The sequence below is a fragment of the Acanthaster planci genome, linkage group LG13 (genome assembly GCF_054643075.1).
Source record: "Acanthaster planci isolate LZ-2023a linkage group LG13, COTS_SCS, whole genome shotgun sequence".
NCBI classification, from domain to species: domain Eukaryota; kingdom Metazoa; phylum Echinodermata; class Asteroidea; order Valvatida; family Acanthasteridae; genus Acanthaster; species Acanthaster planci.
In genome coordinates this window covers 12,910,110-12,933,846 of record NC_141789.1, presented here as the reverse complement: position 1 = coordinate 12,933,846, position 23,737 = coordinate 12,910,110, and the positions used below count along the sequence as shown (strand labels likewise).

Here is a 23,737-nt window from a genome sequence, read left to right as displayed (position 1 = left end):
TGTAGTCTTAAAATCCCCCCCCAAAAAAACCCGGACAAAACTAGACAATTGGTTCTCAATTCAAACATTTATTTCAACTAAGAGCAATAAAATACATGTACAAGGCCATGTGGCAAAGTGAAAAGGTTCAAATTGCCCCATCTGGAGCTAATGGAGGGAATAAAGGCGCCTGTTGTGACTGCAGATCTGTCTAGCGCAAGAAATACTGCATGCCAATGTATGTCCGCAGGGGCAGGACTGAGGCTGAAAACGACACTTCCATCTATGGTAGCCACTTGCTGGCAGCTGTCAGTCACTTCCCATAGACACATGTGTTGCCCCCCCAGCCACATCCAAATGATTCAGACACGGCCCAAGTTTTGCCCAGCAAGAGGTGGTTTAACCAGCCCAAATTCAGTGTAATTTAGACGGCCTTTGATATGTCTCAACTTACTACTTTTATTATTTGCCAGGCAATACGTTCTCCTTACCAGCTTTGTGAAGTAGGGATTTGAATTGGGCCCCCTGTCAGTGCTTCCAGCCTTCTTCCCCGGCTTCTGAGACCTTTTTTATTGAGGGTTTGCTCAATGAGCAGATATTGCTTAGGTTGGGGATTCCGCCCTTCTTGGTAGTTTCCTACTCTTCCCAAAATTCCTTCCAACTTGAGGCGTTATCCAGCTCCCGTCAGCTCTCTGACAGAGAATGTTTGCCCTCACTCCAGCCCTGTCATGTGGTACAACCAGGCAATCCAATAATGACATAATGTGGTAATGACACATGAAAACAACAGGCCATTGCACTGCCATTGGCCGTCGGCATTCGGAGAAATTCCTCAGGGATTCCTGGCTGTCGCTTCAATTTATGGCTGCCACGCTCGACTTGGACAAGTGAAAATAACCCTTGAACGCTGTTCTGTCGTCGGTGTTTACGCCGTGCGTCAGCCATGAGGAGAGGCAAGCCTTCCAACGATGAAATCAGCTGGCATGACCAACCCCCCGTTGTCATGGCATGCGTGCATTTGGTCAAGATGATCGCGTTAATTCTCATGTTCTGTCAACCTGCCTGTCTTTAAGCATTACGATAACTGATGCAATTCCCTTCTCCCCATAGAAGTTGCACCTTCGCAGGTTTCGCTTGAAGCAGCTCACAGTTGTTCTATGTAGTCAATGCAGTACAAACAAACGAGACCAGCCCGAAACAGGAAGGCAGATCACAGGTCAAATAGTCTAGAAATATTAAATACCTCAGAATTACAAGGTACCAGCCTCATGGTTTCAATTTATTCTTGGAAGTGTAAATCGATTGTATCAATTCTTGATTTACAAAGGGTGCTTTGATATGAAGAATTAGGTCCTATTGATAACTGTTTCCTGGAATGGTTACCCCCTGAGTAAATGTGACTTTTAGTGGATCAACACAGTGATAGCAATCTCTTGACATAGTGTTTCCCATTTTTTTTCACCTGTTCATTCCCGAAAGTTCTTTATGTTCTTGAATCAGAAAATGAGCAGAAAAATTAACGAAAATCAAGAAAAATATTGAATCCCTGAAATTCTTTCTTACACATCAGTAGAGTATCCCTTAGGGGTAGGGATAGGCTGTCAGTTTTGGTTCGGGTTTTGAAAGTACCAGTGTATGTCAGAAACCATACTGCCCAGTGGCATAGCTGGGGGGGGGCACGTGCCCCCCCCAAATTACCAGTGTCCCCCCCAAGTGCCCCCCTCTAAAAAAAAGGGATAAATGGATATTGAACTAGGCTAACAATAGCTTGCCCCCCAAAAACACCATGAAAGCTGGTGTCCCCCCCATAAGATGCTGGTGCGCCCCCCCCACCAGTAAAATCCTAGCTACACCACTGATACCTCCCCCCCCATCCAGAAGCATACATACCGGTAGGCATAGAAACCGTGAAACGTCTGACCAGTTTCATAGCCATGGAGCCCTTGTTGTGGTTTTAAAGGATAGGCCATATTTTTTTAACATTGGCTCCATTTATATCTTCAACTCTAACCCCCTCCCAAACTTCCTAGGTCAGCTCTTTCACCACAGGAATGCCAAAAGGATGTGATACTGTAAAGCCAAAAGATCGGTCTTCCATTTGGTCAAACAGTGAAAAAAAAAGGTGTTTGGGCCCAAGATTACGGAAGCGTATATAGGACATGACTGAAAAAAAATGGGCCTGCTATTTTGCCCGGGCGGATTAGTATTTCGCCCAAGCAGATTAGAATTTTGCCTGGGCGGATTAGTATTTCGCCCAAGCAGATTAGAATTTTGCCTGGGCGGATTACTAATTACTGATTACTAATCCGCCCTGGCGAAATAGTAGGCACAGATCTTTTTTTCAGTCATGTCCTATATACGCTTTCGTACAAGATGAAGCTAAACCTGAAGACAAACTTGAGTTTTGGGAAACGTCCAGAAGCAGAGCCAGATACAAAGGCTTAGGGTGGCGGTCAGGAGCACGATGCAGTTGCCATGGGTGACGCTTGAGCAACCACCGAGGACTTGACTCTCATCCTAATGAACTGGAGGATTTAGACCAGCTGATCCTGATATAGGCTTGTGCTGACAGATAGAATGCTTGGGGAAAGACTGTTTTAATGATGCTTTCTTAACTTTGCTTTCAACATGGCAGTGAATTGTCTCCCTCTCTCAATAACCGACTGTAGCACAGACAGACATAATGCCTCCCCCCCCCAAAAAAGGACAAGGGAAGAGAAGAGAAAAAGAAACTTAGCTGTAAAAATGTCAATGCGCAATGTTCACAGACCAATCTAAGCATGGGATAGTGTACTGTGCTCTCATACAACTCTGCACTAATTGCAGAAGCATTGTGTCGGCCGTTGTAAATTATCGGCAACTGCCCTACCTGTGAAGCATTAAATGTTCCAGGCTGGTTGTCATTGGTTATTTGGAAGGGGAAATCTGTCTGTTTTAAAAAAATCTGCTGTTTTCTGCTTTGTTTCATACCTCTTTTTCTCTTTGGTCTGAAAGGGCCTTTCCTATTTCTTTTTGTGACCTTTTCACTAGAATGATCTGGTTTTCTAGCTTATTAAGCTTCTGGTACTTTTATCTCTTTCCCATCAAAAATGGATGAATAAGTAATGTAACCCTCATCAAACACCATATGGAAAATGCATTTAATGGAAGTCAGGGCTGGATATTGGAAAACAAAAATTCGGCAAACTCCATCTGTTGGTAAATTGCCAGTTACAGTCAACAGACAACCACCATATCTGCCAGATGTACATGTACAACAGTTCTCATTCAAGTGTATTTGCTCTGCTCAAACAGCATCTGTATACACATGGCAAACTGTACATTGCCTCTTTTTTACTGTTTGAAAGAAGCAGGCCCTTTTTTTTTGGATGATGGCTGTACGGACAAATATTCTATGCAATTTTAATTTCGTCAGTTGATATGTCCATATGTTATTCCTATTTGTAATGTGATGCCGTCGGTTGATATTACTCGTGTATTTTTTTAACCTGCAGTGCACTTTTGCCAAAAGTACTTCCACGGGAAGGGCGAAAGGGCTGAATATTTATTGGGTTCTTCTGTCTTTCTGGTGAACAAAAATCCTGGAATTGTCCACTGAAATACCTCTTTGATTCACATGCACAAAGTCTAAGTGAAGTTTTGCTCTATGAATTTTTTTATCACTATTCACTCATGTTGTGTAGGAGATTTGCTACAAACAAGCTTCAAGCAAGTAGGATAAAAGATCAAACGATCTCGCAAAACTCAAAAACATTCCTTCCTTTTTCAACCTAAAATCCACCCAAATGTGACACCTACAAATGTAGTTTGTGCAGAATTTTGATAAAGTCCGCGCTGTTCTGCTCAGCCTCCATCAGCGTACACTGTCCCTGATGTCCAATCTTTTTTGACGAGTGCACAGAATGTTTATTGGATCACTGCGACTCCTGTCTGTTTATATTTTCAGCTCACAGCCTCCAAATCTCATTCACTTTTTCTCCTTTCTCGGCAGGAGCAATTGCTGAAGGCCGTCTACCGACCGTACTTTTTCTACGTCATCCACGTAGACCAGAGGGCAGACGAAGTCAGACAGGTAAATCTGGATAAGTGCCACTCTGAATATTCAGTGGCAAATCAGCGCCACCTGCACTTCAAGAAGTTTCCAGTTTCTTGTCTGATACAAACATTGTGGCATATTCATTCATTCTTGTGATATTTTACATTTTTGGTTTTGTTCTGGCATTCGATATCCTGAAGGTGATAGATTCTTGTTAGTATACAATCTCTACAGATGCTGACATCAGCTAATGAAATGATAATGGTATTTCAATAGAAGGCCAGAAAGTTTGTCCACCTTCGTGGAGTGCTCTATTTTTAAAGCGTTAAAACTTTCCTCTTATCATTTACTCCTGGTAACTTTATGCTCACATTTCAGGCGCTCAGGGAGAAAGCAGAGCAAATTGGGTTTTCCCATCAGAACATCCGAGTTCTTCCAAAGGAGCGCTCGTTTGTGGCCTCCTGGGGCTCCTACGAAATCGTCCGAGCTGAATTGGAAGTAAGTGTGGCGGCAATTTTCACCTTCACTGCCCCCGAAACCTTCTGCTTACAGTTATCCTGCCTCACAGGAAATTTTTGGGAGATATCCCCCGGGGTATGATTACTGTAAGTCTCTTCAACAGTACGTTTTATCTGCTGCTTCTGTCGCAAGTGCTTAGAGGCTGGTTCATAGTTCCAGGGGATAAGAAGTGAATTGGATATCACAAAGTGTTGATAGCATAATTTGCCCACGCGACTTGCCATAACACAAGTGAGTTCCCGTTCATGTTCACATTAGCCTGAAGCGTGAACTCATTGTTGCCTGCCACATCTGAACCATATCTATTCCATGAAGATCTGTAGACTTTCCAAAGTAATGATCTCTGTTGGCTGTCCATTGTACTCCTGTCCAAGTCTAAATTTTATTTTATTGACGGGAGTCACATTTTTGTGTCAGTCAGGCAGACAAATGCCACTGAGAAATACACCATACCAGGGTAATATCAGATATTAGGGGTCCATTTTTTCGTGTCCCTTTCACATCCAACATATGATTTTGTTAGTTCTGAACACATTTTCTAATTTCAAAGAGTGATAAATTAATGCAAATTACCTGCAAACAACCAGTAATAGTTTGAAATCAATTCTGGTGATACATGCATTGCCATGTCAAATGACAAAGGTCCGATGCAAAAGGGACACAAAAATGTCACAGTTTTGGATCCCAAATTTCTGGAATTACCCACCACTCACGTTTGCCCCTAGGACTCATAAGTGAACTTCATGTATGGTACCGGTAGCCTTGTGCAGAATCGGTGGCTGCTCGTGACTCTGGAGTCTTGTGGGTGGAGAGGCGGCACTTTTTTGTACAGTGACTTGTTTGGGCAATATATTGCGTACATTCGCCAGTTTGTGCGGTTGTGTTGCAGGGCACGTGCCACCGAAATCTGCAGGAATGTACGGCCTTTGTGTGTATGCGCGCACCTGGCCAATATTGGCTCTCTTTCCTGCCTTGGAGGGGTTGCTTGAGCAGAGTTTATGAAGACAAGCAGTAACAAGCAGAGGAAGTTTCTGAGCAAGCACCATGCTTGCGCTCAGGTCACTTGCAACCCACTCCAGGCTTCTCTTGACCAATTATCGTTCAACTGGTCGGTAGGTGACCACGAATTTTGCCGACTGCAATCTCCAGAAAGCTGGATGAGTTGTCTTGGTTGGCCCACATGTTCCTTGCCCCGGTGACCAATAGCGAGTTGAAAAACTTGCCAAAATGTATAAACTGCAGCGCAGGAACTTTGTTCTTGAAAGGGCAAGGCAATGTCTCATTTGCAAAGGGCACTTGTATTAGAAACTCAACTTGTGTATGGGGACATTTGGTGGACGTTGAGGCAAAGACCAGCGGCATCAAGGCAATTGCCTCCGATGCCTCCAATGAAGTTCTGTTCCAAAATGTCAAGAAGAGGCACGTGCGTGACCTGCCCGGGAGTGCGCTAAGAAGTTCTTATTGCACATGTAAATGAGGAACAAATCTACGACGAACTTGTTGAGTTTCATCCTTCAGATCTTCCCGTGGGCTGCTTAAATGTAGCATAACATGTTATCTGCCCTGGGAATGTGTAAGGACAAAATTGCAATCTGAAGCCCCGGGCCTGAAGTTATCGTGAATTTTCAAAAAGACAGTTTCATTGGCCTTTTCCATGTAAAGTATTAAGTTCATAAAACTCGAAGTCAACAGCCTCCATGATGGCTTCCCGAGAATCTCCATTTTAATTCTTCTGTCATTGTCGTCACAAATTAACTCTGCTTAGTCGAGCGTCCGGTACTGCGAGGGGCCAAACCATTTTTATCTCGTTTCATTTTCCTGTCCATTTTTCTACCTCTCCAAATTGATCCATCATTCCAAATGACTCCCCCAATCTGACATGATTTCCCTGCAGTGTGTGCACGCCCGGGGCTATTCACCCATCAGGGTGCCCATGAATTTACTCTCGTATAATTCAATTGACTGTTTTCTCCTGATCAGTTAGTTGAAAGGAGCAAGGAGAAGAGAATCTGTGAGGAGATTCTAAATTGCACGTAGTTCTTCCTTTAAATTAAACTGTTCCCTCGCAGCGGCACGGCACATAATATAAAGGTTCCCCTCCGGCAGAATGCAAGTGCACAGCTTCATGCGCTAGTGCAGAACTGCTTTTGAAGTTAGTCTTCAGTGACATTTGATGGACCCTGAGGAATTCTTATCCTGTATGCACAAGACCATTTTGTATACACTCCCTGGTAAACATGTGATAGGACATTTTTATTTTATCGGCAGACGACACCCAATACGTACAAGTTTCATGGAAGAGATGGTGTAAGGGCGTCCATTGTTAATTCTGTGGTTTTCATATTGTTTTGACCTTTAAGGAGGGTCGGTCTAACGGAATAAGGAGGTTAAAGAGTTACTTCTTTGTTCCCAGATATTCTCATAATTATTTCATTTTTTTTTTTTTAAGTAGGAAATTCCAGACGGGGTTGGCGATATTAAAACAATTTTTTTTTCCGTGGTCAATATCGGTCAGTCTAACATGAGAACCATGGAATTCCTCGGCCTCTAAAGCGATGTTGGTATCAGAAGTTGGTTCTGGATGTTTCCCATCGTAGTCTTCGACAGGACTTACCTAGGGTTGGTGGCATGGTTAAAGGAACTGCTTGATGTAAGGTAGTCAATCGTTCCTTTAAATCACATTCTCCAACATTTGCCTTTGGCTAAACTGTAGAGTTCTTTCTCGTCCGGAATGAGGGGTGCAATAGACCTTTCCCATGAAATATGCAAATTAGACAGGCACATGTGTGCCACCACCACTGGTTGGCAAGCGTGTCCGTCAACATTGTTGGCAGTGCATATTCGTAGGAGAGCTGTTGTAACTGTAATCTGGCGCGTTGAAGGTCAATCAAAACTTTATTATGGCCTTTGTCCAATACCGCTGCACGCTTTTTTCAAAACTAAGTGAAGTTTTCAGTGTCCTGAGGTTGGAAAGTAACAATTCCTTGTCTTTAAGTTTGGCATTTATGTCAAACTAGTACGGAAACAGCATGCACATGTATGTGCTCATAGTTGTGCGCGAATGGAGGTTTGTATTGTTCTGTCATCAAAGCAAAGCAACTTTGCCAACCAGTGGTATATGCGCATGCACCTTTCTATTTGCATATTTCATGGGAAAGGTCCATCGTAAATGTGGCTGGGAATGGATGGTATTTACCGTTTATTTAAGAAGCTGTTTCTTTAGGTATTACAGAAGTCTGCAACGGAACTTGCCATGCTCAGTCAAACTTGTTTAGTTTCAATAACAAGAGAAAGCTTTGGACACCACCATGTAATCAGTTCTTCTTTTCTGTAAAAAAAAAAAAGCTTGGTTTGTAAAAAAAAAACATTGTGTGAAACAACAGTGCAGAGAATTAATTGGAAAAAGTCATCTTGGTATAGCATGGCCACGCTGCGTCGTCAAAGATGAACCTGCAGGACCCGATACTCAGGCGTGGCTGTGAAAAAAGTAGGATTGCTTATCAAGAGGAAAGGGTCAAGTGTTTACCTCAGTGACTAGTTAGTACCATCCTTCCTGTTCCATCCGCATCCACCATGGAATGGAATAAATATTCTAATTTAGGCCTCTGCAAGCCACGGTGACTGTTTTAAAATCTGGGACACATGCACAACTTTACCGAACAAACCCCCCCCCCCCGAAAAAAGGGAAGGGGGGATGAATTGCCACTTGGGAAGCACCTGATTACCCCCCCCCTTCCCCACTGCCCCTTGGGTAGTGGCGGAGTTGCTATATTCCAATTTAGGAAGCACCTGCTCTACCTCCCTTCCCCACTCCCCCCCTAGGGCAGTGGTGGACCTGCAAAGGGTGCCAGAGAGCTGGGGGAGACTTGGCCAGATGTGGCTATTAGGCAAAGAGCTGGTGCAATAGATCATGCCGGAAAGTCTCAGTCATTTCCCTGGAGAAGAAATACAACACGGACCTTCCTTGTTTGGAAAAAAAAAAAGTTGATACCATTTGTAGACAAGTATATCATGTGACCCCGGTGTTTGGTGGAGCCTTCTCAGCGGGGTGTATTTGCCTTGTGGCAGACAACGAGGCCAACACTTGGAGAAGACAAATTGTGGAATTTTTTCCCTGGCTAATTTCCAATTTTTTTTCCCTTCGTGAGATGAAAAATAGGCCAGCTTGTTCTGACGGCACATCAATAATAATGCCAAAAAAGGGGGGAAAATGAATGCCCGAAAACGCACCAGCCCTAGTCCCATTATGGATTATTGGGCTGCAGGGAATATTGAACCAGTTTCCGAAACTTTGAAATTGGGCTGCCGAAAAACAGGAGCAATTCTTAAATATTCATTGGAAGAAAGCTTTCACCGGTATCGAGTCCGGCTCCGAACTTGATACCAAGAGTAAAATTGTGTTCCCATCTGCCCCCAAGACACTGCTTTGAAAATACCTCGTCACTCTTGTTTGGGGGGGGAGGGGCGTGGATCCTGCACTGTCTGCACGCAACCAAAGGCCAAAGGCAAACGCACTGAGATACATAGCCGGAGAATTTCCATTAGGCATTAAAGCCCGGGTAAGTTTGTTCAGGTTTCTCAGGGAAAGGCTGATGAATATGCATGGGGATCAGACAGAGTACCCGCAGCACTCAGTGGTCAAGTGCCGGTGAGCGGTTGTGTTTTTTTCCCCCCAATCCCCAGGGTAGGTGGAACGTTGAAACTTTGACACGGATGAGTGCATTCGTTAACTCGACATCATGAGGCACGTCTAGAAGAACAGACAGCTTCAGGAGTGCGAGGGGTTGTCCAAGAGCATGTGAGGTTTTCCAAATGTCTGAGACCATCACCTTTTGCATCAGTCTGAAAAGAACTCAATTATACCAGACAGTGTGCAGAGATTTGGAAGGGAGAATTATTATATTTATTCTGCACCAGTCGCTATCTGTCAGTCAACTCCCTTTGTCTAATATTTCCTGCCATGTGAAGACGTGGCATGCTTCGGGGATTCTCAAATGTGTACGTGTTGAGGAAATTATCTTTGAAGACATTCTTTAGGCAATTTTGTGTCAAATTCCTCTGTGCTTTCTTCAAATACAACTTGACCTAAGAAAAATAAATAATATCTCAGCTGACAGTTGACCAAGACTTTAAGCTCAAAAATCTTGAAGCATCAGTAAACAGTGAAAATATGTGTTTAGCCAAAACTAAACAAAAAAAAAAATTTAGAAAAAAAATGTGTTTTAAGCTAAAATGGCGTGCATGTACAGGTACGTCAATATTTCTAGTGACTGGTACTTGGCATACATGATATGTATCTGTGCATAGGTGCATAAATGTGCCTGTCGGTATTCTCCTTTGCTTACAGCTCCCGGTGCACAATCACTTTTTTTTTCTTTTCTTTCTTTTCTTTTTGAGAGAGGAAATTATCCGCTGAAAACTTACATCCATGCACATTAAGTTGAAGCTGGTTGGTGTGATAAATTTTTCTTCCTTTCTTTTTTTTTTGTTGCTTCTGAGCCAATGTTTTTGTTACTTCGTTCCAATCTGCCAGGTGACGCTGACGCTGTCAGTCCCCTGTTGTCATAAGCAAACCAAGCAAACTCCTCAGGTTCTGTTGATACTGTTCTCCCATCACATCCGGAGGGAAAAAAAAACCCACAAACAGAAAGCCAAACTTGAGAGACATCAAACCTCATCACTTAGTATGTCATTCTCGTCCCTTCTGTCCTCCCTCCTCCACTCCAAAGATGGCTGAGCAAGACTATCCCATGCGTGACTTCAGCAGTGCGTGGATCGCCAGTGGGTGCTGACGTCCCTGAGTCACCCAACCACCCGCGCCCCACCATAGGAAAAACAAGCCTTGGAATAATAATCTCATCCTCTCCATCTCAGATGATGCGATCTTCCTGGAGACACTTATCTTAGGGGATACCCAGGGTATCCAGAATCAGTGATTGTTTGTCTTGAGCGGTCAGTTAAAGGAATGTACTTTGTGCCATACAATGCACCGCACTTTGTTTCCCTTCACTTTCCTCATCCAGTGCTGCCAAACCATTGTGTGGGAAACTATTGCCTTCGTAATACAAATTACTCAACCCATGTGAACAGTTTCAGTGTCATGAAATTTAGTCAAACAGCGGCGTCTAGAAGTTGGGCATGAATTCAGCTGAGTGTTTTAATGTACATGTAGCACAATCGAACAAGTCTCTGAAAATCCCGCATTAAGATTTTAAGAAGTTCTTCAAGTTGATAAATTCCAATAAATCATTATTTACCTCCACTTTACAAGTTTGAAAGAAAACGATTTTCTTGTTGTGGGTGCATTGTAAAAGAGTTTACTTTACACTGAAAAGACAAAAGGACTTTAAAGCAGGGAACTTTTAAAGGGAGCTTTAAAGCAGGTTTGTAAACTCCAGAATTGTGAACCAGAATACTGAGAACTTGATGATATTTCACTTCTTATGAAATTTGAGGTAAAATGTTGCTATAGCAAGGCGCTGGAGGCAAAAAATCAAAGGGCACCATATTAGTAACTAGTTGTTAATGATGATTAAATACATTTTAGAAGAAATCTGCAGTCCCCCCCCTCCCCTTGGGTGCAGAATTACAAAGGTGGCCCAGTTAGCTTGAGAAATCAAAAGGAGACCGTGATTGCCGTGCGGCAGCAGAGCGCGATCAGTGTGTGAATGGAGACAGCATGAGATGCCGGGATTTTCTTACAAGAGAGAGCGCAAGCTTTTGAGGCTTGTTACCTTATCCTCTGCGAGTCAAGAACTGCTCAGGGTTGCTGTCAATTTTTGAAGCTTTTGGCAGAATCTGTATTTCCTCCGAGAGAAGAGATGGATCTCAGGAGAAAAGGAAATCCTCCACGTTGCTGTGGGGGGGGGGGAAACACATCATCAAGAGTAACCTGGTTACTTGCGGGAAATCGATCTGTTTTTGAGGACATGATTTTAAAAAAAGTATGGATGTTTGATAATTCAGGAAAGATCTGCGATGAAATTCATTTGCCTTTAAAATGTTGGGAGTTAGAACCAGATAACATTTGAGTGGGTGGACGGATGATGAGTTAATGGTTGATGGCACATCACCAAGAGTAACCTAGTTAGTTGCAGGAAATCGATCTGTTTTTGAGGACATGATTTCAAAAAAAAAGATGCATGTTTGATAATTCAGGAAAGATCTGCGGTGAAATTCATTTGCCAATAAAAAGTTGGGGGGTTGGAGCCAGATGACATTTGAGCGGGTGGACGGATGATGAGTTAATGGTTGATGGCTGGTCAAGAGCCCCAAAACCCACCTCCCCCCTTCCTTCTTATGCAGAGCTGTGCAAGAACCTTGCCCTTCTCTTTTCATCACTTTCAAGAAACGTATAAACATTACTTGTTTTTGAACGTTCTCTTGGGGGCATTCCCCCCAGCGCATTTCACTTTCACAGCTGAGCACATCATGGGGCAGTCACTGCGCAATCTTACACAAATAAGGACCCCTCTCAGAATAATCCTCCAGTGACAAAGTGTTGGCCCATGACTTTTTTCCAGTAGACCCCTTTCTTTAATTATGCATTGTAATCAGTAACCTTTGTTATTAGAACAACCAATAATTTGTTTTTAGTAAAAAAAAAATCCTTTTTTTAGGATTCAAAGGCTCATATTAAGGACGCACTTTGACCAACTCTCGTCATCCGTCGTCATTTCTGTCTGACCAATGGCAGTTGTTTAAACATAATATTTGCAAGTTTCCAAATTTACTTAGAGAATTAAAGTATTGGGCTAAGGTGGAGTTGTCAAAGGAACAAGTTACAAAGCTGAGGGAGTATTCATCAGCATTCCATAATATGGGAATTGAATTTTGCTAGTTTTGATTTTCATCAATTTGGCTGGATCTGATATTTCATACAAAACATGATACACTCTGAGCCAATTCAATATTCCAACAGCGCATACCCAATATGAGGCTACTCCAGAACAGCAACACACTTGCGCCATCGTCTGTCCTATCAGCGCAGTCATACTCCATAGTTCCTGAAAGACCATAGCGGTTGGAACTACTGAACTGGCTCAGTGATCGAATTAAATAGCAATATTGGGTGAAAAAGACCTGTTGCGAGGTGATAAATTATGCTCTGTCTGCGACAGGGCTCAGCTGTAAGCTGCTTAAACAAAGCTGAAACGGCTTAACACGCTACTGTTCACTGCTTCAGTGCTTAATTCTCCCTCTTTCTTAATCACATCTCAAGAACCGCTGAAGTTTCAGAGAAGCGGGCCCAAACCTCAGCTGTGCATTTTGCCATTCCGACAGGTTCAGCCATTAAAATTTTATGGCATTTCTCATCTGCGCTCGCTCTCTTCAAACATATGTTACAGGAAGGCAGCAATCCATCCTGCCCCTGGACAAGTGCTTGTTAGTGACAAATAGGCCGGGTCACCCACTGTCAATTACCAAGATGCGACCAGGGAGTGGAGTGAGAGAATGGATTAAACACTGATGGAGTGGAGCAGATAACACTTGCCCCCCCCCAGAAAATCGTCCAACAAATCTCCCTCCTAATTATTTCTGGGGCCCCTGTCCGAGTAAACAAGTCCAATCTCTCATCTCCTCTGTTAGTGGATAGCCTGATTTGGGGTTTATTGATAGGCCATCAACGTGACAATATTTACCCCTGCTACAACTTGATAGCTTAATATTCCAAATCCAGCTTCTGTGAACTGAAATGAAAAATGCATCAACTCTTCAACTCCTGGCACGTATGCACTGCGTGCAGTTGAAAGACTGTGGAATGCACTCGTCTTGTTTGGTCGTACCTTTTTGACGATGAAGCTTTGACACTTTGACATTTTGGCTCGTCCTTGGATGCCTTTGGAGAAGACTTCCTCAGTGTGCATGCTCAGTTTGTTTGTTTGTTTGTTGGGGTGTTTGTTTGTTGGGGTGTTTGTTGGGGTGTTTGTTTGTTTGTTTGTTTGTTTGTTTGTTGGGTTGTTTGTTTGTTTGTTTGTTTGTTTGTTTGTTTGTTGCACACCTTAACTTGATTGTTGAGGCCTTTAGACCATTTAGGAGGGATGTGCTTACTGACAGCATCAGTGTGAATGTGGAATGACTCTGAATGAGTGATTTTCAGAGGGAAATACGGCCACTAAACCACCATGAATTCAGAGCAGCCAAAAGAATCATCCTGAACATTTATTTTTAAATGTCGTACTCTTAAATCACTTAAGTGTGAATCAGATCTGAAGTTATGAGGTTGGGCATAATATGAGGGCTGAATAAAAACATCAAGGAAGAACCTTCCACCAAAGAAAGAAAAAGAAGGACGTATATTCTTGAGGAAGCTTTTTTATTATTCATATTGCTGGAATGGTAATTCTGCGGATAACAGACAGATCTGTTAGAAAGGATTGTCATGGTTTATCATGTTCTGTCTTTTCATGGTTTATCATGTTCTGTCTTTTCATGGTTTATCATGTTCTGTCTTTTCATGGTTTATCATGTTCTGTCTTTTCATGGTTTATCATGTTCTGTCTTTTCATGGTTTATCATGTTCTGTCTTTTCATGGTTTATCATGTTCTGTCTTTTCATGGTTTATCATGTTCTGTCTTTTCATGGTTTATCATGTTCTGTCTTTTCATGGTTTATCATGTTCTGTCTTTTCATGGTTTATCATGTTCTGTCTTTTCATGGTTTATCATGTTCTGTCTTTTCATGGTTTATCATGTTCTGTCTTTTCATGGTTTATCATGTTCTGTCTTTTCATGGTTTATCATGTTCTGTCTTTTCATGGTTTATCATGTTCTGTCTTTTCATGGTTTATCATGTTCTGTCTTTTCATGGTTTATCATGTTCTGTCTTTTCATGGTTTATCATGTTCTGTCTTTTCATGGTTTATCATGTTCTGTCTTTTCATGGTTTATCATGTTCTGTCATGTGGTGGTAGTAAGCTGGGGTCTGAACTCAAGTGCTGTTTGTACTAGTACATCAAAATCATCCCTTTATCATAGAGATCTCTTTTGAAATTTGGACTTTGCAAGGATCAGGTAAAGCTATGGGGGTTGCCATGGTTACAGGCCAGTACCACTGCAACCTCCCTTCTGGGGGGGTTTGATGTGGAAATAAAACTGATTGACTCGTGTAATCACACATGAGATACATATTGTAAAGATAGGGCTTTGCTACTGGTATCTGCCTCCACAGGAGTACCCAACTCCATTATTATCTGTGAAAAACAGAATTTGAAGCCCAGTATGACATTTGCATGGAATTTCTCAGAAGAGACTCGGAATTTCCAATTATTTCCATTGGATAGATTTCTGCAAAAAGCTACAGGCCCAGTCACTATTTAGGGGGCCTCGGAAACCTGGTCTAGGCACGGCCTCTCTAACATTACTTTTCCCTGTTTCTTTTTTCGCCCTCCTTTGCAGGGTTTTGAGGAGTTACTCAGGATGGGGGTCTGGGATTTTGTCATCAACCTGAGTGGATCAGATCTGCCAATCAGGGATGTGGACGACGTGGCAGCCATGTTGGCATCGGCCAGAGGTCAGTTCTACCAGTTCATTGTGGGAATGGGGTTTTTTGAATTTTATTAAATTGAAGTGTCTGTGTTGTTGCTTGTTCTTGGCCTTAATTGGCAATTTAGTGGTTTTGAGACGTACTAAGTAAATCTGATCTATTCATCTTTCTGACTATTTTTCCATGCATAGTTTAAAATGAAAGGTCAGGTGACAGTGAAGTAACACAGTGAAAATGTAAAAGGCTTAACTTGAGTCAAAGACAGGAGAGACAACTTCTGAAGCTACATGTATTGCAGTTGAGTCTTGCACAAACCCTCTCACAGTCCCAAGTCTTGTCACAAGACCACCCACAAGTCCTTTGACAAGACCAGTCATAAGTAACAGGTGAAGAGAATGAGAATGGAATGCTTTTGTCATGCTTCATTTGCATGGCTTGTGACTTGGCATGAAACCGACCTGCAGTGGACTTGTAGGGACTCGATTCCTACACCTGGCCACTGAGCTGCGAGAGGCGAAAATACATGTAACTGAAAGAAGTGTCGTGCAGGATTAACTTCCTCTTCGTTGACCGAGTCCCTCGTGAAGTGCTCACGCTCGGAGAGTGCATTTTGTTTCCAGTCAGCCGGAAATGCCAACACCCTAGGCTGGGAGTGCATTGGAGGGTCCAAGCCCTTATCAGCGGACTCCTAATGACTCCTAATGGATTGAGTCGCGGGTAGCGTCCGATGATATCGTGGCACGGGGAGCACTTATCGGAGGGATGCTGTTGTTATCTTGATATTTCGTGGAGTGCTTCGCAGTTCAACCCTGTTTATAGTGTGGTGGATATATCGCAGTCCGGCACAGTAAACATTATCACTTCCTTGTGAGCATGTCTTGAGATGTATGGCGGAGGGAGGTTTGAGATTTGCATACATGTATTTGCCCAAAAGGAATCGGGAAGAAGTCATAGCTTGCTTCGATGGAATGTCCTGAAAGTGAACTTGAACAGTGCAGGATTAGGTCGTTGGAATGTGTTATGAATTTTCGGGCTATGCAAAGAGCAGCTGAGTACCAGTTAAGAGGAATATATAAAATGTGTGACATTCTAGCTGGTAACCCTTCTCCGCAAACCAAGTATTTCTGTGCTGTAGCTAATGGTTGGATTTAAAGAGAGAATGCGCTGGCATTAACCTCCTGTAATGTATACATATTTGAAGGGACAGCTTAGCAACCTGGATAGAATTCATGGAAATATTTCAAGAGAACCTCAGTTTCACAGGTGGAGTGTGTAGTTATTGTTCTATTTCTTTTTATTGTTTGGTTTTTTCATTGCCAAGAGCAAATTAAGCACTTCACTGGTATTTCAAAATGAAGAACACTGTGTGCCTGAAAAATCACATGTGGATGAAATTGTTTCTGGGAAAGTGAGGATATCAAATTTTTTCTCTCCATTTTCCACTGTGTGAAAACGCTGTCACTTTGATATATATGCAAACTGATCCAGTCCAAATTGGTTGGTTCACAAGTTAACCGTTTGGGTTTTTTTTTTTGGGTCTTTTGCATCTTTCCTGTTGGATATAAAAATGGTGAAGATGCCTTGCTGATTCAGTAATGGAGTATTCCCACTGTCCAGGGAATCAGTTGGAGGAAACGATTGCCTGTCCGTAGTCGCTGACATATCTGGCCTGTAACCTGCGCGCGGTCAAAATGCATCTCTATGTAAAAAACACCTCATGCATAAGTCTGGCAAATCTGCCGGATTTGTTACACGGTGAAAACTCGCCTCATACATCACGGTGACGTGGGTGTGACTGCTTGCGCGGCCTCATGATAGACACAAAAATAACTCAGAGTGCTAATGATAGACATATTTTGAATTATAACTACTGTAAGATGTATTTGCAAAATGATGGGCTATTGATGAGCAGACAGTTTTGGCAAATCATTCTGTCAGCCCGGAAATCTGTGGCTTTGTGGATTAGCACGTGTATCAAGAAAATGCGGGGTCTGAGACATACAAAGCTCTTGCGGTCCAGGCATTGACATCACAGGCAGGGCTGTTATTAAATGTGGATGACTCATGAATCGGTTCAAGTTCTTGTGTCCTCAAGCAGGACAGAAACTCCAATTTCTTTTTCAGCTCCTGTGACACAATGTATTGAGGGGGTTGCTGAAGAGAAACGTAAAGAAATTACTACCTGTAAACGTACATGTATGGATGTATATTAAACCTCTGCAAAGATGGGGCTTCTGTCAGTTATAGCACGTGCAAATTTAAACCAAACTCAAGAATATGAGAATGAGAAATTAATCGTTATGCGCATTGATTGAGTTCAGATATTTTGGCTGTTGGATAATTGCCATGTTCAAGTGTTGGAGATGGGAATATTGTCTGAGGAGGACACAGGAATGAGAGTTTTATTCTTATCTTGCTGTATTGCGCTGTATTCACTATTTTTCAGTGTGTGCATTCTCTGATAAGGCTCTCCTGTCTTACTGTTAAAAAAATAGACAGAGAGAAAGTACCGACGCCACGCGGACAGGCAGTTTGGTGTTTTGAGTGCATGTACAGTCTCATCATGAGTATCTTCAGTACAAGTACTGCATAATGATCCTTGATGTCAAGCACTACTGCTTGTACTGGGGGGGTATGTTTTATTTGCATAACAGTTGATAAAGTAAGCAGAACGACAGAAAGGGGCAAAACTGTACACAAGGGCTCTTATGCGTAATCATAAGCACTTCAGTGTAAGAACGAGAACCTTGTATTCGTACTAAGGCACGAGTACGGTTGTTGCCATGACAACTCAAATTGACCCATGGAATACGTTTAGGAGGGGATTTACTTTAAACGTTGGGACAGCACAGCAGGTGTCACTTATTACCAGCATAATGTCATCTCTTCCGCACTCAAGGCTCCAACTTCATGAGGCAGAACGGCAACTGGAACGACCGGTCGGACAAGCCCACGGACTTCACCGTCTGGTATGGCTGTGGCGGGCACGTGTACAATGTCTCCACGCGGGGGAGAAGGCCAGCATGGACTGACATGCACAGTGCTTCTCAGTGGGCCATCTTTTCAAGGTAATGAAAAGGGAGTGTTTTTGTTTGGCAGTGATAACACTTACGTCGACTGTGCAGTCACCTGGATTTTTTTTTGGAGCTAAGTTGAATATATTATTGTCATTCCTCCATGGTCAAACTGACCTATGTCGAGGGACCAGTGATTCCCACTATTTTCCCCAAATAAACAATGCTGTATTTGTTTTACGACACCTCATGAATATTCAAACAGAAATCTCACGTTACTTGTACTCACAGACGCCATTGTTGTTTCTCAGCTGCTAAAGTTCCATGTAATGATAGTGAGTGCAGATGTGCATAGAAACAGGGCTTCAGTTGTGTGGTGCTGACATTCGTTTTGGATCTTTACTTTAACGGTTATTAGGATATGACTCCAGATAGACTGGTTTCGTAAAGATTACATGACACAAACTACATATTTACGCAGCGGGTTCCAGAGGGATTTTTTTATGCTACCAGAAAAAAACTACCACACGGCAGCGAGGTGGATACTCACCACTATGACGTCACCTGGTCGCGTATCATTTCTACTTCCCAGACGCTCCGATTTGCTCATGAATATTTATGAGGTGTAGTAACATTGTATGTGAGCACAGCTCATGTACTTTTTCTCATGGTGAAGTTCTCATATTCTTTCTTATGGACTCCACTGCAGCATTGGTAAACGCTATGTTACAGAACTGCATGAATAGTGTAATGCGACAACCAGCGTTAGAAAGCATTACTGAGGTGGCACACTACTCCTTGAACAGGTGGTATGCGCGCGTTGCATGCCTCTTTGACCAATAAGGTGTCGTGAGTTGACGAAGGCGTGTGGATGTTAAGCTGAGAAATGTGCGTGTCATGGTGGTGCCACTGTAGTTATGGCATCCAATCAAATTAGTCTCTAAAGAGGTAAATAGGCTCCCACCAGGGGGAGAAAAAAAGAAAAAATCTGTTACATGTAAGTCACTTGAAATGCAGGCAGGGTTGTATGGGCTAGAGAAAGAGCATGAGAAAGATGTTCAGGTGGCTGCCGTCTCTTGGCAACCAAATGTAATGACCTGCGATCTGAATGATCAGTGCACTGTCTCTTTGTTTGTACTCGCCGTCCAGAGATTTCATCAACTTGGTGGTCAGCCATAAGCGAGGGCCCAAGATGGACAGCATCCAGTTCTTCAGCATGACCAGCATTATCCCAGACGAGTCCTTTATGGCGTCCATGCTCAAGATCTCACCTTACAGGTAAGGAAACCAAATATTAAAGCAAGAAGCTTGCTGTGCCTTACTCGAGTGAACTCAAAGGTTGCTTTATTTGTTTGAGTTTTGGTTTGCTTGTCGTTGTTGATGTTATCCAGGATTTAAATTTATTGAGTAAACGTTCTCTTGAACTCACTGTCAAGAATTGTTTGCCACATATCTGATTCGTCGCTACTTGGCCTTTACAGATCCATATTTTCTCAAGTCATAAGTCTTGTTTACATTTTGTTTTTTGAATTTGAACATTTCTTCTCCTGTCTTTGTCAACAGGGAGACGTATGTTCACTATAACCTGCATCACCTGAAGTCATTTGCTCGCAAAGACGATCGCGGTTTCTGTCGTCACACAGAAGATATTGATTTCTGTGGACAGGTGTGTGTTCATGTCATTTCATCATATTGGTTCTTGTCAAGCATGTGCATACAAATTTCATGAATAGTTATGAAGAATTGTTTTTCCCTTGTTTAATGTCTATTATTTCTTGTGCGGCCTGAGTAAAGGTTTCCAAAGAAAATGTGAACACTTGAAAAGGAAAGAAAAATGACCTTATACAAGGACACAGGGGAAGTCAGGTTGGTGTCGTGATTCTTTTCTTATATTTCACCCATGCGGCCCAGGTTTGATTCCTAGCTTGATCCATCCATGAATTGGGATTTTAGTCCCTACCTGACTCCTTGGGTTTACCCACGACGGTGTTCTGGGGTTTTCCTCCCACCTGTAAAGCTGTTTTTGCTTCTTTTTGTCTCTTCTCAAAAGATTTCTTCAGGCTTGTGAGCTACACTGCCAGGGGCACTTTCGAAGAATGCTCGGTTTCGTTACCAGAAACAAATAACCAGAAATTATAATACTTTGCTTTTGTGCCTTATTATGTGTTTTATTGTTTTCCTATGGGGATTTTACTGAAAAAAAACCCTTCGTATTCATAGGGCCCAGGGACCTTTGAGGCACAGGACATCGACACGATAGGCAACTTGGCCCACGTTCTGTTTTTCGCGCGCAAGTTTGATGCCTCCGTCAACAACCCCGTCCGGCTGTTTGCCCTGGAGCTGAGCTCGGGGAAGTACTACTCAGACCTCTTGAAGGCACACATCAGCGAGGAGTTTGTGAGGTAGGTGCCGCCCACTGGGCATGCTCAGTGGTTTATTGCCGAAGTTGTTCAAATTCAAACCAACCTTAACTCGAGTTTCTTTATGACATTCTTACACACTGTGTGCCTTGAGACATTTTGTCGGGCAGTGTGCATGAGCCAGGTTGCAACAGGCACCCCCAAGTAGTCTGTTATTAACCACTTGCGGCAGGGGTTGGTGGCACCGGACACGTATTCTTTATACGCGTGGCTGGGGTCTCCAAAATCGTACAAAGGGAACTGGACCTTGTAACAAAAGACTGTACTCGTAACAAAAGACCAGGCTGCTGGGAATTACCAACATTTTTTCATTCTCAATATTGGAGATAATCCAGCCTTGTTTTGAAACAGTATACCATAGTTTGGGCATTTAGCGCGAGTGGATTACCACCGGGGACAAAAGCGCTCCACCACCACAGCGATGAGCCACACAGTACTGCTGCACGCTAATCTGGCCCCTGTTGAAAAGAGGTCAGCAGCGCACTGTGCCAGGTTTGTGAAAAAAAGAAAATTAAGTAACAGTACACAATCTGGGCTCTTTTTACAAGGCAGCAGGCCTGGCTGAAATACTCCAGCTTCAATAGATGTTGTCTGTCAGAGTAGAGTAGAAACCAGTGTGGGTGTAAGTGTCCAGTAAATGAACATATGAATTTTTAAAGAATTTTGAAAACAGATAAAAATGAAAATTATCCCATCCCAGTATCATCAACATTCATAAAAGCCCCCGGTGCGAAGTGGTTAACGGTAAATTTCATTACATTGTTTTGATTCAGCAATATTTCTACAAACAGACACACAATGCCACGTAACTAAACACACATGCTTTTTTGTATTCACTTGATACACGGTCTATTGTGTATGGGGATTCTTGTGATTCTGTGGACAGTGTTAAAGTCATATCAGTGTGTTTGATAATCCTTTCCTGTGTGCAAATTATTGTCACATGTAAAAGAAATCTTTCAAGAGCCTTGTGGAGAGGGTTCGTCGTCTCTGTCTGTTGGCCAGTGAGGAAGAAATGAAAAAAAAATTGAAGCATGTGCATGCTCAGGCCACAGCGGCCCACTACAATTAACGACAGCAGCTGTGAGGCAGGTGTACAGCTCATTCCTGTTATGTTTTGAAAAGAACCTCGCCCCAGTGGGGGACTTTTTTTTCCCGTCGAGTTGCTTTCCTTTTTTGTACTGGCACGTTTAGAGAAGTTGGCCTCCAGTGAGCTGCTTGACTGGTTTGGGTTAAAAAATCGAATCCAACTCCATCTGCCAAACACTGTTTGAAAGGTTTGAGAAAAGATGTTACGGAGATGCTATAGTGCAACTATGTCCTCGTTGAAATTTTTTTCTTTTCAATTTGTGCATTCTTCAGAACTAATTCCCCTGTAGATTTCATCATTGATTTCAGAATGGGTGGTTTTTTGGTGTATGGTTCATGTAAATTCTATCCCTAGGTGTTGCCTTTCACAAATATTAAAGCCTTGTGTGCCTTATGCTCTATGGCAACCTGTGAAAAGGGGGGAAAAATTCATGATTTCCACTGGGATGGGAGTTGAATCCACAACTGTTATCCCGTTTGGACGTCTTACCACTTGACCGACAAACCTTGCCTTGGTCTGTTGGTCAGATTGAAACCACTTTAACAGTGGGCTTCATACTCATAACAGCCAGTGTTAGTTACAAAAAATGGTTTAGCAGAAAGAAAGAATCCCTTTGAAAAAGATAATTTTCCCTGGTTATGCCAAGAGTCATTGATTACTGTTTCAGTGTGTTACCGTGTTTGGTGAAGCAGAACGCTGCTGCCTACGCATTGGAGCTTGTGCTCCTGTGCCGTAAACAGCGGCTTATACTGGTCACGCATATACCCCCCCTGGAAGCGATGAGACATCTGTAACCTGGCAGTGAACATGTTTTCTGTTTCACCCGGGGGATAATTAATCCGTTAAGCGCATTGAGATCTAGGGTCATGCACTTGGCATTTGATTAGACATGAGGCCGGATTCGCCACTGTTGGCAAACAATGTTCCAGTGAGTGCATTGTTGTGTGCTGATCCAGAGTGGATCCTTCAACCATCTGTCACCCTCAGGGTCTTTCTAGAATTGCTTTTAAAGAAATAATCCTCCAAAAATGTTGGTGAAGTCAGTTCTTTTAAAATTAAAAGTAATGAAGTGCAATGGAGATCATCTTTGGCCTGTGGACTCGTAGGAAGAGAGCTTTCTCTTTTTTTAAATTGTATCTCAAAGCTTAAGAAAATAACCAAGGTTACCAAGAGTTACAAATAATTATGCAGTGAAACCAATATGAAAAAAGCGTAATGTCAGCGTTGCATGTCATGCTTGACTACTACCAGAAATTAATATTGGGGTGTTGCATACTTTTGGGGGGTTCCAACAGGCAGTTGGTGAATCTGGCCCTGCAGTCAGAGTACGGCGCCCTCTACACCTCAGAGGTGGAGGTGGAGGAGATCCGAAAGTTGCGTATCATCCCTCAGGTCCTACCGTTAGACCCCTGCTGCCGTCCCGTTTACAACACCAAGAATCGGCTGGTCAAGGACCTACGCTACTGGATCGACTTCTCCCTGGTTGGTATTAAAAAAAAAATCCCAAAATCCTTCCACACCCCACTATATCTCTCAGTGGCCCCACCCCCCTGCCGTTTCCCTCCCAGTTGCCATTAAGTCACCCTCAGTTATGAAGCTCTAGATTTCCTTTCCACCCATAAACCGCCCTATTCCCAAAGTACCCATTTACGTCAGAGTGTAAAGCGCGGACCAGGAATAATTTACATTTCTTGTTATTTTTACTACCTCTGCGACGTGTTTTCTCTGTGCATGGCTTTCTGAGAGCGCTTGACATGGATTTGCTATTCACTGTCTGAAGGTGATGCAGAGCCGACTGGCACTTCTCATTTATTTGCCTGTTTTTTTTTTTTTTTCGTTTAAGCGTCATTTAACACCGGTAGCAAATTAAGGCGAACCACTTGTGGAACAGCTGTAGGCCTACTCGGCAAGCAGAATTCTTGCACAGTGAAAGCACGATGTTCACCGGAGTCTCTTTTATTTGGGGAGGAGTCTTGGGGTTTATTCAGGGTGGGATAGTGGGGAAATAGTGCCCTCATCTCTCCTGATCCAGTTTTCTCACACAATGGTCCCCGGAATGACAGAATTTATCAGCTACTGTTGGGTTTACCCCTGAAATCACAGAGAACTCTCGACGATTTTGAACCCAGTCGGCCAGGATTCTACAGCATAACTGTTCAAGAATCAGCTATTGAATATTGGATGACTTTTTTT

At 42.9% G+C, this 23,737-nt stretch overlaps 1 protein-coding gene across 2 annotated transcripts in view; it reads left to right on the top strand.

The window, feature by feature from the left end:
• LOC110983369 (uncharacterized) overlaps nt 1-23,737 on the top strand; it is an 85,031-nt gene that overhangs the window by 49,258 nt on the left and 12,036 nt on the right. For both annotated transcript variants that reach the window (XM_022242585.2, XM_022242586.2), the window contains exons 6-13: nt 3,971-4,051; nt 4,394-4,513; nt 14,933-15,047; nt 17,920-18,088; nt 19,184-19,312; nt 19,598-19,700; nt 20,255-20,436; nt 22,840-23,026. In XM_022242585.2, coding sequence (XP_022098277.2) covers nt 3,971-4,051; nt 4,394-4,513; nt 14,933-15,047; nt 17,920-18,088; nt 19,184-19,312; nt 19,598-19,700; nt 20,255-20,436; nt 22,840-23,026 — 1,086 coding nt within the window. The remainder of the gene's footprint in view (nt 1-3,970; nt 4,052-4,393; nt 4,514-14,932; nt 15,048-17,919; nt 18,089-19,183; nt 19,313-19,597; nt 19,701-20,254; nt 20,437-22,839; nt 23,027-23,737) is intronic.